We start from the raw sequence: 18,199 nt of genomic DNA on the forward strand, positions 1-18,199 counted from the left end.
TTCCCCCCACTACAGAAAGGATGTGGACAAATTGGAGAGAGTCCAGCAGAGGGCAATGAAAATGTTTAGGGGGCTGGGGCACATGACTTATGAGAAGAGGCTGAGGGAACTATGCTTATTTAGTCCACAGAAGAGAAGAGTGAGGGGAGATTTGATAGCAGACCTTCAATTACCTGAGGGTTCCAAAGAGTCATGGAAATGGGTTATCTAGGGAGGTGATGGATTCTCCATCCTAAGAGGTTTTTAAGGCCTGGCTTGACAAATCCCTGGCTGGGATGATTTAGTTGAGGATTGGTCCTGCTTTGAGCAGGGGGTTGGACTAGATGACCTCCTGAGGTCTCTTCCAACCCTAATCTTCTATGATTCTATGTTATAGCAGACTGGATACAAACATGTCAGTTCATATTCACAAGTCCAGACTGTCAAACCTATCATTGAAGACTTAAACAATGGAATTGTACAGGCCAGGGCACTCTGCTGCGTGGGTAAATGGTGACTAAATGTTTAAGTCTGTATTTGGCATCTGTCTAGCTTGCTTGATACCATTTTTTTCTCCAAGGGCAACTAGGTTGTTTTTTGTTGTTGTTTTTTTAATTATTAAAAAACTGTTCCTCTCAATTTCTTTACCCTATAAGGCTACCAACCAGCTAGCAAGTCAGGTCAATTCTTAGTTTCTTTGAGCACAGCTGTTTCTGCTAGAAAGAGGATAGGAGAATTTCCAAAAATCACCATTTGGTAATCTGTATGCAAGAGTTACTAACTGATTAGGATATCACATCCAATATAATAGGGGACATGTCCATCATATATGGATAAAGTCTCCTCTTCCACTATTTCCTCCAGCAATTATCCTCAGCTGATCTATGTACCTTGTACTTTCACCAGACAAGTTCTGTTGAGTCAGCATTTGAAAAGACCTGAGACAAGGTGGGCGAGATCTTTTATTGGACCAACTAAACAACTACCTCACCCACCTTGTCCCTCTAATATGCTGGGACAAAAACACTGCAAACATCACAAGATGTTATGCTATGCAATGCAGGGTTACAGGCCATCTTTCCCAAGAGACAGCACATTGATCCAGGATCATCTTGTCTACCCCCATCCTTCCTCCATCATGGCAGAGGGACATTTGGCAGGAAATTGTCAGAGGCTAAATGTTTGCCAAATGTGTTAGTCTCTGAAGTGCCACAGGGACTCCCCATTGTTTTTCCTTTGGGCTGAGCACCCCTCATCCTACCCATCACTCACTGCTGCATTCATGGTTTGAATTGAAATGCAGCTCTGCAAAGAGCTGCAGCTGATCTCTTCTGGCAGCCACAGCACTGGCCCATAGGAGGTAGCTCCTGGGTCATGCTCTATCATAAGCAGGGAGCTGATTCCTCCACGTAGGAGATGTAATTAAAGGTCAATGTGACATTACACTCCATATGTTTATGGAAATATGCTTATGAGTGAATATAATGTAACTGGAATATGCTTTATGCAAAAGGTCTCTTGTAAGGTATCCCTACAAAGCTTATGATCTGAGTATGTTCATCCCATTTGTTTGCATGTATTATTTCTCTGTCTGGAGTTAAGAAAAGAACATTTATGTCAGTAATACAAGTGTAAGTAGAAGCCATTAGGGGTGCTCCAGAATCAGTCACTTGTAAATGGCTGTTTACTTGCCAAACTTCCAGGGTACTTCCAAGGCTGACCAGCACAGAATGGAGACTAGGGGTCTCACAGGAAATGTGATCCTATCACATGATACTGGAATCTATTTTAAACCTGTTGCTTTTACATTTGGAAGGAGGGGTGGGAAGCCAAAGAGACAAAGGATTCCTGCTGACAGAACAGTTGCTCTGTCTCTGACACTTAAATGGCTGCACTTAAACCCTCTTTCCCTGCTTCCACACCACCTTGGGCCAAAGCTATAAAGGGGGTGGAACTGAAAGGGGGCTGCTAGTCATGAGAAATCCAAGTTACCACCTGAGCTGGAACTAATAAGACTGTACCAGGGGAAGGATCGGGCCCAGATTAAGGAGTCATCTAGTCTGTGAAAGAAGTTTATTGGAACATCTGAGGGTCAGATTTAATAGTCAGTTTCTTAATATATTAGGCTTAGACTTGCATGTTTTATTTTGCTTGGTAACTTTGTTCTGTCTGGTATTACTTGAAACCACTTAAATCCTACTTTTTATACTTACTCAGGGTTAATAAAATGATTAAGTGATTTATACCTGGGGCAGCAAACAGCTGCGCATTTCTATCAGTGTTATAGAGGGCAGACAATTTATGAGTTTATCCTGTATAAGCTTTTTACAGAGTAAAACTGATTTGGGGTTTGGATCTCATTGGGAGCCGAGGGTCTGGGTGCCGGAGACAGAGTACTTGCTGAGCTGTTTTCAGTTAAGTCTGCAGCTTTGGGGGTGTGGTTCAGACCCGGGGTCTGTTTTGCAGCAAACTAGCATGTCTGGCTCAACAAGGTAAGGTTCTGGAGTCCCAAGCTGGCAAAGAAAACAGGCTCAGATGTAGTTTCAGCACATCAGGTGACAGTCCCAAGAGGGTGTCTGTGACTGAACCCATCAGTCAGACCCAGCTAAAATTGGTGAAGGGAAGCATGGCGGACCTAGCAGCCTTGTGACTTGCAATGAACTGCCACAGAGGAAAGCCAGCTTCAGAGCCCAGCTAGTCAGCTGGGCCCTGTGGGGAGGAATGTGGAGTTAATGCCTACCCATATCATTCCCCAGCTGTTCTGGGACCCACTTGTAGACTCAGGAGTGGGTTTTGTGTAAGGACAGGAAAGAGCAGTGATCAAAGCTCCTAAGGCCTGGGCTGCACTCAGAACCGTAAAACATCTGCTAATTGGGTTTTGCATGGAAAAAACTCAGGCTACATCCTCACAAAAGGACTGCAGCAGCACAGAGTGCTGTGGTGTAAATGCTTGCTACCACAACGGAAGGGCTCCCCCTCCACCACCAATCACTGAAATAAAGTTGTGCTCTGAAGAGGTGGTAGCTAGGTCAACAGAAGACTTATCCACCTAGCAGCATCTACACTGGTGGTTAGTCAGCTCAGCTACTTCTCTCAGTATATGCAAGTCTCACACCATGGGAGACATAGCTAGGTCAACAAGCCCTAGGTCTAGGCTAGACTATTATGCTGTTGTACTAGTAGTAGGCACTGTAAGTAGTGTAGCTTAGCTGAACCAGAATAACCAGAATTCTGGCAGAAGCACCTACACCAGTAACAGCCCACAGTCAGTTTTCCTACCACTTCAGTGCAGACAAGGCCTTAGTTCCTGTACACAGAACTACTGTACAACAGGGACGTTTCCCCAGTGCTCTCCCATGCAGCTCCTTCCACCTCCCTGCACATCCCCATTAGAGAGAGACTAAGAACTGCTGCAACGTGTTTATTATGTGCCAAAAACTACACCACAGCTTACTCCACACATCTGTAGGAGAGTGCAGTCTTGCCTGCATATACTACAATGAGGTAGAGACTTCACACACAGCTTCACAAAAAACCCACAAAGAGCAGCTGGGATATACAACATCAGCTCAGCAGGAAAAAGGGAAAAAAAAATATGATACTGGTTCTTTGGCACACAGCTTCCAATAGAGGGGAAAGTAAAAAATAAATTATAAAGTTCTCAAATCCCAGCAGCATTCAGTTGACTGCACTGTTGCTTTTTACATTTCTTAAACAAAGGGAAAGGTACTTGTCCCCTCTAAGAGAAAGGGCTCCTATGAACCTTTGTCTGCCCACCAAGACGCAGCCCTTTTAGCTCAGTTACAAAAGAAAATTAAGTCCTGTGACTGTGATTAAAAACCTCTATCAACCCCCCTTAAGTGCAACTTAAAAAAGTGCAACAAACTATTTAAAACTATATAGAGCAGCTCAGAGATCGTTTATCCGGTCCAGTTTCAAATCCAAAAATCCTGTCTTTTTCTTGTTGCAAACCCCTTGATTCACAACTGTGAAACTTGTCTTCTAACCAGCAGCCCCAGACACAAATTGCAATAATGTTAAAAGCTGTCAGGAAAGAAAAATTCTTGTTTCAAACAACTTGAAAACCGTTTTAAGAGTGTAAAAAGGAACTGGTAAAAACCCTCGAGCGTAAAATATGATTTGGCTTAAATGAAGAGCAAAGTCTCCTTTGTTGTTACAGTAAAAAACGCCAGCTGAACATTCAGTTTATGACGTTCAGATGAGGGTTAAATGAATGGAAAGGCACTGTATGGCAACTGCAAAAAAATGGAGCCAATGAGACCTGCATTATTACCATCAGTATTGCAAGGAATGTAAAAAAGCGCCTTTAATAAATAAAAAACCTAGGTGAAGGCATCTGCATAGACACCTTCTCAAAACATGGCCCTTTTTGCTTCTTGTCAGCAAACGAGGAACCAAAGTTTGGGAACTGCAGAATTGTTTGAGGGGCCCTCTCCTCTCAAAAAAACCCCCAACAAAACCCGACAAAATTCACTGTGCATTAGTGCAGAAACAAATAAAGACCAGCAAGTGCAAACGTGAATGTAAGATTTCCCCATTAGTCCTCAGGAAGCGCGTTCCCAGTCTGGGTCTGGCACTGGCAGGAACGCTCGTGCTCTCTCCACTTGGCAGGTTAACAAAAGAACTTTCTCCTGTAACTGCGGCAGGTCCTGGTGCATCTGCTGCCTCTCTCTAGCTGGAGTCTCTGTTCTTCTGGTTGCGCATCAGTGGGCGGTGGTGACGCAGGACCTCCATGGAATGTTGCCAGTGCCAGCAGGAGCGACAGAAGTACTTGAAGCAGACCTGTGGGGAGAAATAGGCAGGGATTACTGAAGGGATTCACAGCAGAGCTGGAGGGTGGGGAAAACTGCTGCAAGCAGCTGAGTCTTTCGAAAGGAGAGAGACTGGTTTATGGGATAAGCCATCTTGCCTCTACCAACCAGTTAACTGGAGCATGCCAGGAGTGATCCAGCATCTACAATCATCTCTTTTGTGTCAATAGACAAGGCCTTTGCTCCTGAAGGAATTCAGAGCATGGATTGAACAGAGACTGAGTTTCAGAGGGGTCACAGCCAGAGGCAGGATGAAAGTAACTTAGAGGACTTGCTGGTATGCCGGAGTCCTGAGCAGGGGACATGGCCTCAACCAGAAGAGGAGGGGCCTTTCAAGATTTAAAGACATTGGGGTTCCAGCTGTGGCTGGGGGCCCCAGGACCTTTAAATCACTCTAGAGCTACCAGCTGTAGAGGCACCTGGGAGCACTGGGGCAAGTTAAAGGGCCCAGGGCTCTGGCTGCTGCGGGGGGAGCTCTGGGCCTTTTAAATCACCATGGGATCCCGGCTGCTGGAACTCCCCTGCAGCAGCTGGAGCCCCGGGCCCTTTAAATCACCACCACAGAAGCCGGTCCAATCTGGCACAGCATACTGCTCTTGCCAGTATGCCATACTGGACTGTACCAGCCTATTTTCACTTCTGGCGAAAGGGAATGTTGTGATGCTGCCTCAATATGTGCGAAGCGAGGGGACATCAGTCTCCAGGCTCATTAAGCTGGCCCCTTGCGCTGGTAGTATTTAAGTGAGGGTTTAAAGCAGGAGTCTCACTCAATTTATCTTTGGACCAGTGCCAGTCCTCAAATTCTCCCAGTGGGCCAATAATGTCACTCATGCTGCCCAGAACCTGCCCCCCCAAAACTCCACCCCCCACCTGTTCAAGGCCCTGGGAGGGATTTTAGATGCTTACCTGCGGCTCCAAGGTGGGGTGGGCATGGGGCCTCTGCATGCTGCTGCCCCCAGCACTGCCCCTGCAGCTTCCCATTGGCTGCAGGGGTGCTCGGGGCAGTGGCACCATGGAGAGGCAAAGCCCTGCCCTGGGGCCACAGGGAGGGACCATCAGACACATGGAGCAAGCAGGCAGATGCCACTCAGGTCTGCTGTGCTGCTGGCCCCCCAGGCCATATTAAATGGCCCGGGGAGTGCCTGGGGGTGGCAAGTGGGGCCAAGAGAGACCTGGCCCCAAAACTGCTGGAGCCCTGCAGGCCACATTGGAGAGGTTCCGATCTGCGAGTTTGAAGACTTAAAAAAAAAAAGCCAGAGTCTTCTCCCTGGTCAGGAAACCTTTACATCCCAGAGGTGTACACTACTTTGAGAGGGGGCTACAGTTAAAGTAACTGCTGAATTCAGCTTTCTTGAGCAGTTAGTTCCATTCCCTAATGAAATCTGCCCCCCCTCCAATAAAAGGAAATAAAAAGAGTGTGGAACAGAGAAGCTCATCTGAGTGCACTCCTTAATTCTGGTGTGGAAAGCACCTCCAAGCACTCAGTTGCCTACATCCATGGACTGCAGCTTGCAGCACAGGCCATGCCTATTTCATAGTGGTACAGTAGGTGTTAGTGACCATATGTTCGCATTCACAAACAGGTGTTGTACTAGGCTTGCAGATCAGTGTTTCTAGACTATGGTCTCCCCTCCTAGAGAGCTCAAGGCAGCTTGATCCCCCCATTCTACCACATGTGAGTTGTTCCTTCCGGGGGAGTACTAGCATCCCAGTCAAACAGTGGAGTGAACCATGTTTTTGCATCAGCCTCACAAATTTGTCACCACTCAATTTAGGTTAGTGGTGGCACCTGGCTGCTGGATTTCCCCCCCCCCCCTCCCCCGATGAAGGGTCCAGAAGATGTTCCCTGGCTGAGCTTGTTTCAATCTGGAAACATTTCAAACTGTGCAACTACGAAAGGGTCTCGAGAGACACTGAACACGACAGAGTGAGCCCTGCATTAAGGCTCTTCTGTTCCTACCTTGCTTCTTGCCTCCAGACCCCACTTCAATGTAGATATTGTTTTAGTCCTCACATGCAGGTAGTTTATGTCTGTTTCTATCCCTGGTGGCTTGCATATCAGACCTCAAATACATCACTGACTTAGTTCAGCAGGGCCATTTTATCTGGCTCAGAGCCAGATGCAGCAGGCTGTAGGGCTCCAGTCTGCAGTCCCTGGCTACCTGCAGACCAGACACTCCCAGGACTTGGTGTTAAGTGGGCATGATCACACTGTGCAATCGTCCTAGTTATTGCCTCCACCCAAGGCCAGTAAACGTGTTCCTCATTCTACATTAAAAAAACCCTCAAAAGATGGCACCTTGCCAGCCCCAATGTGCTGTACCAAGGGGCTGTCCTGCCCCATAGTGCATATTCATCCCCATCCCCGAGCCCTGGCTAGTGTCCTCTAACTATGCAGGCTGGGAAGGCATCTGGATCTCCCAAGAGAGTTGTCTGAGGCACCTGACCAGGAGTGAGAGATGTGCATTGGCACTGGGAATGCTTATTCTGTGGCAGACCTCTAAATGCCAAGCATGCTAGCACCCTCTGTGCACCCCTTTGCCGCTGTGTTGCCCAGGAGCTGTGGGGGCAGACCCCGGTCTACTCAAGGACATTCTGCATGTGAAGTTCCTGCTCGTGGACTGGAGCACAGCTAGCTGGTAAGGTATGATTCCCACCGAAGGGAGAGTTACCTGATCTCTGCAGAAGAAAGGACCTGGCTGGGCACTGCAGACTTGACACATGGAATCTTCTAGATATGGGTCAATCTGAACCTGCACAAGGGCAAGGAGAGTCGATCAGGCTGAAATCAGGACACTGGGCAGATCAGGCCATGTCAGGAGCAGCACTGCTCTGGCTGCAGCTTGCACCTGGCTGGACCTGTGGTGGTGCATTAGCCGCTCCGCAGGGAGGGTGACTGTTTAGGTAATGTTGTGCTTGGAGAAGGTTATGTGCACTGTGGGACAGTGTGACTGGCAGGGCTCCAGGGGATCCAGTTCTCAGTACTGTTTCCAGATAGGCTCAGACCAGGTGTGTTGAGAGCTTGTCCTCGGCAAACAGACCACCCTGGGGTCCCCAGAGCTGAACTTGGGTGATCAAAGAAATAACTGTCACTTCTCCAGAAGCCCATCTAGGCTGGACTGGGAGACCTGTTCCCTGTTGGACTGACTGGGGCAGACAATCCAGGAGCAGCAGCTCCCTACAGAGGGTACCTAACCAGCTGTGGCAGGAGGCTGGAGTCACTCTTCTCTGGGCAGAGCGAAAGGGCCCAAACCACCCTGTGCTGATGGCCCCAGGGACAAACTGAAGAAATCTCAAGCACAGCTCAGAACCTGGCAAGCTCTTGACCTTCAGAGAGGCCAGTAACAATCATGCTCAGGTGACACAGCCAAGGCCCATCCTGTAACACAAGTGGGGGTCAGATTCCCAGACTGCTGTGTGGGGAATCCCAGAAACCCCATTTATAGGAAGCAAAGCCTCTATCTTCCTCTGCAACCTCTGCTCAAGTCAGTTGGCCTGTCTTAAGAGGTCAAGGAAGATCTGGCTGGTACCCACTGCACTCAGTGTCCATGTACCAGGCTGCCCCTGAGAGCAGATATGTCCTGACCAATAGTCTCTGGAGATGCTCGCTCCCCAGGCCATGGGTAGTGGCTGCTCTAGTGCAGGGTCATGATGGATATTAGGTGTCTGCAGATGGGGAACCTGCCTGATCACCCAGCTCTCAGGTTCACCACTCACCCTAGGGTGAAGAGGCCAGATGAGCCTAAGGGTACATGCTATGCTGCAGCACTGTGGATGGCAGTGGAGGATAGGCTGTGCTCCCCTCCCAACGCAGGTGTCATTTAAGAGGGGGCAGGAGGCCCCATGCATGTGCCCTGGGCACATCAAAGGCACCTCTGGAGGCAGGGCAGACTGCAGCTGTTTGAGTGGAAAACCTCTTGGGCCACCACTGGCCCATGGGCCCCAGTGAGGCCTGGAGGCCAATCCCAGCTGCAGGGTCCCTTCCCCACACTAGGCAGCTTTTGCTTGTCCCTGGGCCAGAGCTCTTGGCACAGGCATGGGCTGAGCAGCACTACTGTCTAACAGGAGGCAGAGCGACAGCTTGAGGGAGTGGGGAAAGACGGCCTAAGCACCCCACCTGCCAAGCTCACCCAGCTCCTGGAGACAGTTACCAGCACCCACCCACAGCAGGGCAGCTGGCAGTCCCACTTCCCCCACCCTGACTGAGTGAGCAACCTGGGTCCCTGCAGTTAGAACCAGCCCTATAGTAGTTTTCCTACTCAAGAGGGACTCCCAGGGATAGACACAGGGACAGCATTTCTGGTGTTAGTGCTGCTCCAGAGTGCCAGTGAGAGACCAGACAGGGCATTTCCAGGAGCACGGCCTCTCAGACATCTCCCCGCAGCATTCCTGGCACTGGCAGACATACTGTCTCACCTGCCTCCAGCTGGAAATCTCAGGGCTGATCATTAGGCAGGGTAACCTTGAGCTATCCTCAACCACTTAGTGAAGACAGCCCAGGGCTTGTACTGGAGTTGGAGCACTGACCAACACCTCTGGAGTTGTGCTGGAGTGCAGACACTGCCAGCCACAAGGAGCCCTTCAGGAGCGAAGCCTGACAGCAGAGGGCCCAGTGTCAGTGTTCCCAGCACGCTTACGGTGCGGATGACCCCTGATGATGATGCAGTCACGGCTACATCCTGTAGCCTAAAAGCAATTTGTTCTCAGGACCCCAAGGCCCAGCTTGACTGCCAGGTGAGCAACCTGCCATGAGAGACAGGAACAGAGATCCGGAGGCAGGCCTGAGCGCTGCTCGTCCTTTCCACCCCATCACGCGCTTCTGACAGGCATCAGCAACTCCTGGGAGGATCCCAGCCAGGCCTCTGGACAGATGACTGTTACAGTGGATGAGTCCAAGGAACAGACTGGACTGACTAGAGCATGGAGCTGGCAGTCCCCCTGTTTGGTTTCCTCTGCAAACAGAGGGCCTAAGGCTGGGCCATAGGAAGCCAGCAGACTAATGGTATCAGACAGAGCGCCCAGAGGTAGAGCCTGCTGCCATTTGCCGCACCAGGCCAGGCACTTACCTTTTTAGTGAACTTGGTGGTTTTGATCTCCACAAATGCGGCACTGACTGCCTTCAGGTAACTGCGCTGGTTGTTAAAGGTAACACAGCTAGATCCTGAAATGAGCCAGACCATTAGTGCAATGCCAAGAGGAAACTAAGCAGAGGCTGGGAGAGAACCTGCAGGGTGAGCTGCCACTAAGCTAATCCCAGAACCACCCCAAAAACTGAACTGCAGCATCTCCAGGCTCTGCTCTTTCAGGCCCAAGGAAAAGCCCCCATGGCAGCAAGCCTAATTCTCCTAATATGAAGCAGTCAGCGCATGTTCCACCAGAAGAATATCAAGGCTTTGTGGCTATGCCTCCCCCTCTTCCAAACTCATGGAGGCACAGCATAGGCGTTCAATGTGGTTTATGGTAAAGTCCGTTCCAGTGTTGGTTCTGCAGGGAGGATACACTGGGTACGCTGCCTGCTTGGGGGCAGAAGCAGACCAGTCACTGGCAGTCAGGATACCCAGCCTCCTGGAGTTCCTTCTAGTTGAGACAGCTTCTGCAGCCACAATCATTCATGTCTTTTCTTCTAAACTAGGTGCATTAACCATGCATGGGCTTGGAAGGGTTTGTTATCAGTAAAAGTCAACAATTTCACTGTGTGCACAAACCGAGGAAATAATGTTTCCAATGATAACCATGATTTACAGACAGGCACAATAAGGAACAGTTTGAGAATGAGTTTGCATATTTTGACAAGTGACGTTGTCGAGATTCAAAAGTTAAAGCTTTAGAATTGTCATCTGTTAGTTGTTTGACCCCTCCACATCCCACAATTGTGGGAATTTAAAGATTGGTAAATGCCCATCACTATTCTATCAGAGAAAAAATAAAAGTCAAGTCCTGCCAAGCCTAACTGTACTCAGAGAAAGTTTCTACTGCAAAGCAGGGCAAGTTCCACCTAGCGACAAACCCAAATACTTCAATGCCAAGTTTCCATCTCTGCTGGATAATCCATTTGTCTCCAGAGTGGGTCAGATCCATGAAGAAAGTTCAGACATACATGGATATATTTCTCCGGTCTTTGAGAGCTCAGGTCCATGGATCCATTACAATGGGATTTTCATAGTGTGCCTCCTGGGTAGGAAGCAGGATGATCCAAAACAAGGGGTTTTTCTATGCAAGTCTCCATGGATGCACTAAGGCAAGGAGCAGTGTTCTGCCAAAAAAGCACACGGTGTTGGCAAAAACTGGATGACCAACATGCAGAACTTTGTGAACTTATGTACTGATGGCTATGTAGCTGTTTAGCAGATCTCAATACATGAGACTGTTATGGATAGGAGTTGTCCAAGCAAAATGGTAAAGCACTATGGGCTGTGGCCATACAAGATCAGAATTCCCAGTAGGCGCACCAGACTGGCCTTTCGTTTGTGACACCAACTGGTTTTTCATAGTAGGCATCTCCATCTTCCATTCATGTTCTTTAAGAGTGCTTGTACTTGCAGGCTTGAGATGAGGACGAATCCTGTAACCAAATTCCCTTAGTACCACATTTGTCCTGAATCCAAAATACAGTGGGATGGTTCCTGGAGTGTTTGCTTCAGCTTTCCTCCATACAGAACCTTGATCAGAAACTGTCCATGACCAAAGTGAATTTCATTCTTCCCTAAAGCCAATGTTACTGCCACTAGGATGCTGGGGAGAGTCCTTGGGAGCACATGCACGATCAAATGGTAGCAATCAAAGTCAAGAAAAGGTGGCTTCCATTGGTCTGCAAAACAAAAGTTGTCAGAGGATGGTAAAATGGGAATGCTCTGAAGATAAGCTTCCATTAGGAACTTGGATGTTTCAGATAGGGTCCTGTTCTACTTCTCTCCGATGTGCAGAGGCTCGGAACAGCATTGGGAGTGGGTTGTAATGCTGTGATCTGAAGTCTAGAATAACTGATTTCGTTCATGTTGCGATGTTTCCACAGGGTGCTGAGATGGGGGCTGGGACAAAGCTGGCTCTGAAATTCTTGCCTAGACCCACCAAGTGCCTCCTCTGGACAGTGAGCACAGACCTCATTTGATCAATGCTATAGGCAGGCTTTTTGCTGTCAAAGAGACTGGCATCAGAGGGCAGCTACTGACCTGGCACTTGTTCTAGTTAACACTTGTGAATAGGTATTCTCTCCTGTTGTACTTCACAGATAGCTCCAGCTTGCCATGTGACCTGAATTCCTCTATGCATCTTGCATGAGTCAGGATTGGAAATTGCCTTTTCTGATTACTCTGAATAGCCTCAGTTTTCTATAACACTTCCCCATTGTATCACTAGGATAGAGTTCCCAGCTGCCTGAGCCTCTGATCCAAGGACCAAAGCCCACTATACCAGCATGAAACTGATCTGAATCCCACTTTTGCCATAGAGACCCCCTCGGGCAATGTGATTTACAGGTTGAGAGGTATCAAGAAGGGAACAACCCCAGCTCCCTGAGCCTCTGATCAAAGGACCAAAGCCCACTCACTATACCAGCATGAAACTGATCTGAATCCCACCTTTGCCATAGAGACCCCCTCGGGCCATGTGGTTTATAGGTTGAGAGGTATCAAAAAGGGAACAACCCCAGCCCACCCAGTGACATCAAAGCTCCCATTACATTCACTGGCGTCACATTTGTTTTTCATAAAACTTCTAGTGACAACTGAACTCTGCACACAGGATCAGCCACAGAACCAAACCTGTGGTCACAACAGAGTGCCAACCTTTGGGTGAAGTGCACATTGAAGACAAGTCCTGAAGCTGGCTTGTTGCTGTTTGTCACTTTTGCACGATGCTGCAAAAATAATTTTGCTGGAAGCCAATTTGAGGTCACCTATCGCACCGGACTGGAGATGAGGGCAAGAGGTAGTGTCTGAAAGTTACACGGTTTGGTAGGGATAGGAATGAGCCCCCCAAACACGGGAAAAAGCTTTCACAAGCTCCTCTCCCTGCACTATCAATGACCAGGTCACAGGCAAGACCAGAATCACTTTTGAATGCAGGTTCAGGATGAGAGCCCTTTAAATCCAGCTGAGGAGTGGAAGTGGGGGTGGAAGGGGAGAGATGCTAGCAAGGCCGTAAGATTTCTGGATGAACTGAATTGAAGCAATGACAAGTGAGCAACAACTTGCTCTCCTGCTGCCTGTCCAAGTGAGAGTTCAGGAAAGCCCTGTCCCATTCTGGACCCTCCAGAGATAAGTGCAGGAGTTTGTCAGACACTTGAATTTCAATGTGATTCACAACAACATACATCGCAGCTTTCACACGTTACTCCCCTGGTGTAAATTCTCCACATCTGACAGATCCGAAAATGGAGGCAGAGATTATTTGCTCCACAACACAAGTAAGCAGTACAGCTGAGATTAGAAATCAGGAATTCCTGGCTCCCTATGTCCCTGGGGATTTTTCAGGACAAGTCATCAGTCTATCATCCTGGATCCTTCTCATAAATCCTAGCCCTGTGCAGCTAACTCAGGCTATCTGGTCATGGTCACATTTCTCAGGAAAGGAAAGGAGAGGAGAGATCTACTGGTTGCTGGTGTGATAAGCAGAATGGAAGCCCCTTTGTTAGCCATGCAGAACCTGGATACCAGCATGTCAGGATGAGCCACTCTGCCTGGCAGAAGAGGCCGGAGATGCACCCAAGTATAGTTAGAAATCTTACCTCAGGGACATAGTTATCCCTTCTCTCTCTCTCCTCTTCCTGCAGTTTGATGGAGATACCTCTGACAGGCCCCCTCTGAATATGCTTCATCAGATGTGTGACATACCTGCAGGGAGAATCCGGAAACTGGTCAACTGGCACCCCATTTTCTTACATATCTCACCCTGACAACAGCTTCAAGCCACCCATTGGAAGCCCTGGCTCTCCGTAAAACTGGAAGAGGTGGGTCACTAGAGACCTTGTATCTGTCTCATTTAAACCCCCACAGCTGCTCATATCTACCCTGCCATTTCACAGCCAGAGACCACAATAACTTGACAGCAGAAGGCCCTCCTGTCCTGCCTCCTGGGAGTGGTGGAGGAAGGGAACAAAGAGACAAGCACCAATGTCTGAAAGTTACACGGTTTGGTATGGACAGGAATGAGCCCCCCAAACACGGGAAAAAGCTTTCACAAGCTCCTCTCCCTGCACAATCAATGACCAGGTCACAGACAAGACCAGAATCACTTTCCAATGCAGGTTTCAAAGCAAGTAAGCTGAGCACACAATCTCTCCTAGTTCAGTGACTGAAGCCTTGGGAGGCTGGTTATAAACAACCCAACTTAGACACCAGGGTATTTCCTTCAAGCTCCAATTCAATGCAGCTGCAAATGCACACATGAGGCTGGCAGAGGCAAGTCAAACAGCAGCAGGCCTCCAGGACACACCTGATTTCAGTATACCTCTCCCCCAGAGGTACGCAAGAGGATAACTTGATACTTCTGACTTTGCCTGCTGGAGAACTGCAGCTCTGTTAAGCCTCTCTCTATATCCCCCCCATAAAGACAGATGGTACAGGGATCCTGAGCCTGCAGCAATGCAAGTGGCCAACACTAATCGCAGCACAAAGTAAAAGCTCACCCACTCCCATACTGGATTTGCCCCAAGGAAAACGAATACAGCAAGCTCTGACCAGAAAGGCAGTGAAATAGAGTTCATAAGAGATTAAAATGTCAAAGTACATCTTAGCGCTTCCAGAACACCAATTCAAGCTCAGATCTCCTGAGGTATTTAGGTGGATAACTTCTGTTTAAAATCAATGAGAGGCACCTAAATACCTCTAAGGATCTAGGCCTCGGTGTCTAGGGAAGTCTGACTAGCTAACCAGGCAGCTGCCTGCCAGAGGAGCCCAGAACAAAAGGAGAAAAAGATTTCCATGCAATTCTGTGTATTTGTTAGTTGAGATACACAGAGCCTGAGCCAAGACTTGTTAAAATCTTTTAAAGCAAAACAGTAATGAAACAGCTACACTAAAAGGGACTGACGCTCCGAAGTGCTACTAGGGTAGAGAAATAAAGAAATTTTAGTCTATCAGAAACAGAGTTCAAACCTAAGGACGATTCTATAAGCACACTTACATTAAGCAGGGATTGAGTTGTAATTAGTAAGTATAGGTAAGCATCAATTGCTCCTGCCACCCAAAAGCTAAGGGACAAGTTATCCAGAAGTTAAATGTTTTTAAGATGCTGGGTAAGGACTAAAGATCATCTGTTACTTAATCTACCAAATAAGGCAGTACTCCATGATGCTTAAACATTCTATAGAAATTGTATTTCTAAAGATATGATTGATCTAGTGATATTACAAACAAATGTCAATTTGCCAGTGTAAAAATTTAAGCGATTTAACCACGTAGAAACTATCCTTCAAAATTCACAAAAATCTACAAAAACAAGAAGTCTTGTGGCACCCCTTAGACTAACATTTGGGCATAAGCTTTCATGAGTTGAAAAAACAAAAAACAAAACCCCCTTCTTCAGACACATGGAGTGAAAATTTCATATACAGGTGCATAAATGGCACGATATTTATGTCTGTATCTGTAATTTTCACTCCATGCGCATGAAAGCTTATGCCCAAATAAATCTGTTAGTCTTTAAGGGGTGCCATCAGACACCTCGTTGTTTTTGTGGATGCAGACTAAGACGGCTACCCTGATATATGAAAATCTATGCCTTCCTAGCTCACTAGGGATGTTTCAGCACTCCAAAAGCCTTAATCCATGGCTCCAGTGTCAGAGCAAGGACTGGGACATTCAGATTCCAGATGCATTTACTGAGATTATCTAAATGTACATAGATTAATACCTTTGTAACAGAATGGGAGTTTCTTCTCACCCCTCAGACTGAGAATGAAATTCACCACCCCAAAGCTAGGATGTGTGAAGCTAAACCCTCATACAAGAGCACAGCAAGTCCCAGGCCCGCCTTACCCAGCTATCTTGTTCGTGTGGAAGTCGTTCCCAGCCGCGTGTAGTACTTTTCAATGATAACCCGGGCAGCCTTTATCACAGGGTATGTCTACATCTACAATTTTGCAGCGCTGGTTGTTACAGCTGTATTAGTACAGCTGTATAGGGCCAGCGCTGCAGAGTGGCCACACTTACAGCAACCAGCGCTGCAAGTGGCGTTAGATGTGGCCACACTGCAGCGCTGTTGGGCGGCTTGCAGGGGGGTTCGGGGAACGCGAGAGCAAACCGCGGGGAAGGAGACCTGCTTGATTACCAGAGAGGCTTCCTCAGGTATGCTGGGATACCTGCTTATGCCACGGAGATCAAGAAAAACGCTGGTGAGTGTCTACACCTGATGACCAGTGCTGGATCACCAGTGCTGGATCCTCTACACCCGAGGTTTGACCGGGTGTACAGCCAGCGCTGCAAATAGGGAGTTGCAGCGCTGGTAATGCCCTGCAGATGTGTACACCTCCTAAGTTGCAGCGCTATAACCCCCTCACCAGCGCTGCAACTTTGTGGTGTAGACAAGGCCACAGTCTTTGTTCGCATGCGTCCCTAGAAGATTTGAAGAACAAATCATCACAGCGTGAAACAGCAAAACCTACCCATTTGTTTCTGCTTCCAGCTCAAAGTGCTCCTGCTGAGCTCCTAAAGAGCCACTAAGGTGGCATTAGCCCTTCACCCTGTAACAGAGGGCAACTTTCCTTCAGAAAACTAAACTCATGAGCCTGACATATGCAGCTAATTACATGCAAACCTGTAGACAGGAGGCTAACATGACCCGAGCACGCATGCTAAGCCTGCCCTCATACACAGAAAACTGCAGCTTTCTGTGTCTAAGTACCCAGAAGCCCGAGGAATCCCAGGCCTCAGGAGCTCTGGCTTCTCTATTCACTCTCAAGCCCCCAAACTCCTTGCGCAGGCAGCGATGGCGAGGGGTATTTTTAGAGGCCCTGCCCCCATACCCACACTCTGCATGGGTAAAAACCTCCCATTTCGGGGAGCCAAGACTTCTCCGTAAACTGCTGCTGGCAGGGCCCCAGCCCGCGGTGAGACCCGGGGAGGCAGACAGGCCTGGGCCGGGGAGCCTCACACCGCAGCGGGCCGCTCCTCAGGCACTAGGCGCAAACCCCGCGCAGCGCCCAGAGCCACCACGGCTCGCTCCCTCCCCCAGCCCCTCCGACGGGATCCCAGCAGGGCCCGGCCCCCACACGCGCAGCCGGGCTGGGTGAGCCCAAAGCCCCGGGGCCCCCCAGGATCGCCGGGCACGGGCACCGCCTGTCCGCCCCGCCCCGCCCCACGGGCCTCGTCCCGCTCCCCGGCGGCAGCAGCGGCCTCCCAGCGCGGCCCAGGCCCTGGCAACCCCGGCCCGGGGCGGATGGCGGCCGATTGAGGAGCGGGAACGACCCACGCCCGGCACCCACCATATTGGCAGCGGCCGCTGAAGAGGGCAAAGGATGCCGGGAAAAGAGCTATAACGCAGGCGCGGCCAGACGGGCGTTGTCAGTCCAGGAAGAGCGCGCCGGCGGCCCACAGCGCCACCCAGCGGCTAGGTGGATGCACAGCAGAGACTGCGGGGAGTCCACAGCGCCACGCCGTGGCCTGGAGGCGGAATATCGCCGCCCTAAGCCCAGAGTAACGCCGGGGGGTGCTGCAGGCAGAGTTAGGGGCTGTGCCCCGCTGTGAACAGCGCCACCCAGCTCCAGGCGAGCTAGGAGCAGGTTTGTAACCATAGTAACTGTCCCCCAGGGAGGGCTGGCAGAGCTGGGCTATGGCTTGGCGGCACAGCAGCACCAGCACCAGCACCAGCACCAGCACCAGCACCAGCACCAGCACCAGCACCAGCACGCCCGCCCCATGGGAACACCGGCGTCCCCCACTCCAGTGCCCGTGTTGTGATTGGAACCAGCCCCGGAACCTCAGCGTTCACTTTAGCCCATTACCGTGCACATGGGCGCACAGAACAGCTACAGAACAGGGCCCCTAGTAGGGCAGAGGCCCATGAAAAGCCCCCTGGTCATTACTCCCTATGAGCAGGAGTTGCTGGGGCCTGGCTCAGGTGGTGTGTGGCTGGTACTAAGGTATACCTAGACATTGCCCCTGCAGACACCGCTTTCTGGTCAGAGTGCCTGGGGTCACCCCAGCCCAACCACACCCCAGCTTTCCTGCACCAGGCACCTGGGGTGTGTGCAGGGGCAGCTCCAGGCACCAGCACGCCAAGCGCATGCCTGGGGTGGCAAGCTACGGGGGGCGCTCTGCCGGTCACCGCGAGGCAGACATGCCTGCGGAGGGTCCGCTGGTCCTGCAGCTTTGGTGGACCTCCCGCAGGCGTATTGCCGAATCCGCAGGACTGGGGACCTCCCGCAGGCAAGCCACCAAAGGCAGCCTGCC

The 18,199-nt window shown here is 49.8% G+C and overlaps 1 protein-coding gene and 2 non-coding genes across 3 annotated transcripts; all 3 read right to left on the reverse strand.

Annotated features, from left to right (window-relative positions):
- Positions 1 to 3,384: 3,384 nt before the first annotated feature.
- LOC115658824 (cytoplasmic polyadenylation element-binding protein 1-B-like) lies at positions 3,385 to 17,760 on the reverse strand. Its single transcript, XM_030578274.1, has 5 exons — positions 17,752 to 17,760; positions 17,233 to 17,357; positions 13,537 to 13,642; positions 7,484 to 7,564; positions 3,385 to 4,782 (listed from the first exon to the last, which is right to left on the reverse strand). The coding sequence occupies exons 1-5, from the start codon at positions 17,758 to 17,760 to the stop codon at positions 4,672 to 4,674; spliced, it is 432 nt and encodes a 143-aa protein (XP_030434134.1). The 3' UTR covers positions 3,385 to 4,671.
- LOC115659289 lies at positions 12,742 to 12,876 on the reverse strand. The gene has a single exon (XR_004002509.1). It is a non-coding gene; the product is annotated as a small nucleolar RNA SNORA71 (small nucleolar RNA).
- Positions 13,923 to 14,057, reverse strand: LOC115659292. Its single transcript, XR_004002512.1, has one exon. It is a non-coding gene; the product is annotated as a small nucleolar RNA SNORA71 (small nucleolar RNA).
- Positions 17,761 to 18,199: the final 439 nt, after the last annotated feature.

This window comes from Gopherus evgoodei, chromosome 10 (assembly GCF_007399415.2).
Source record: "Gopherus evgoodei ecotype Sinaloan lineage chromosome 10, rGopEvg1_v1.p, whole genome shotgun sequence".
NCBI classification, from domain to species: domain Eukaryota; kingdom Metazoa; phylum Chordata; order Testudines; family Testudinidae; genus Gopherus; species Gopherus evgoodei.

Excerpts from the sequence above, each read along its gene's own strand:
- LOC115658824 (XM_030578274.1), bottom strand. Across the intron at positions 13,643-17,232 it reads CAGCGGCCGCTGCCAATATG|GTATGTCACACATCTGATGA; the intron begins GTGGGTGCCGGG and ends TTCTCCCTGCAG. Across the intron at positions 7,565-13,536 it reads GGGATAACTATGTCCCTGAG|GTTCAGATTGACCCATATCT; the intron begins GTAAGATTTCTA and ends GCCCTTGTGCAG.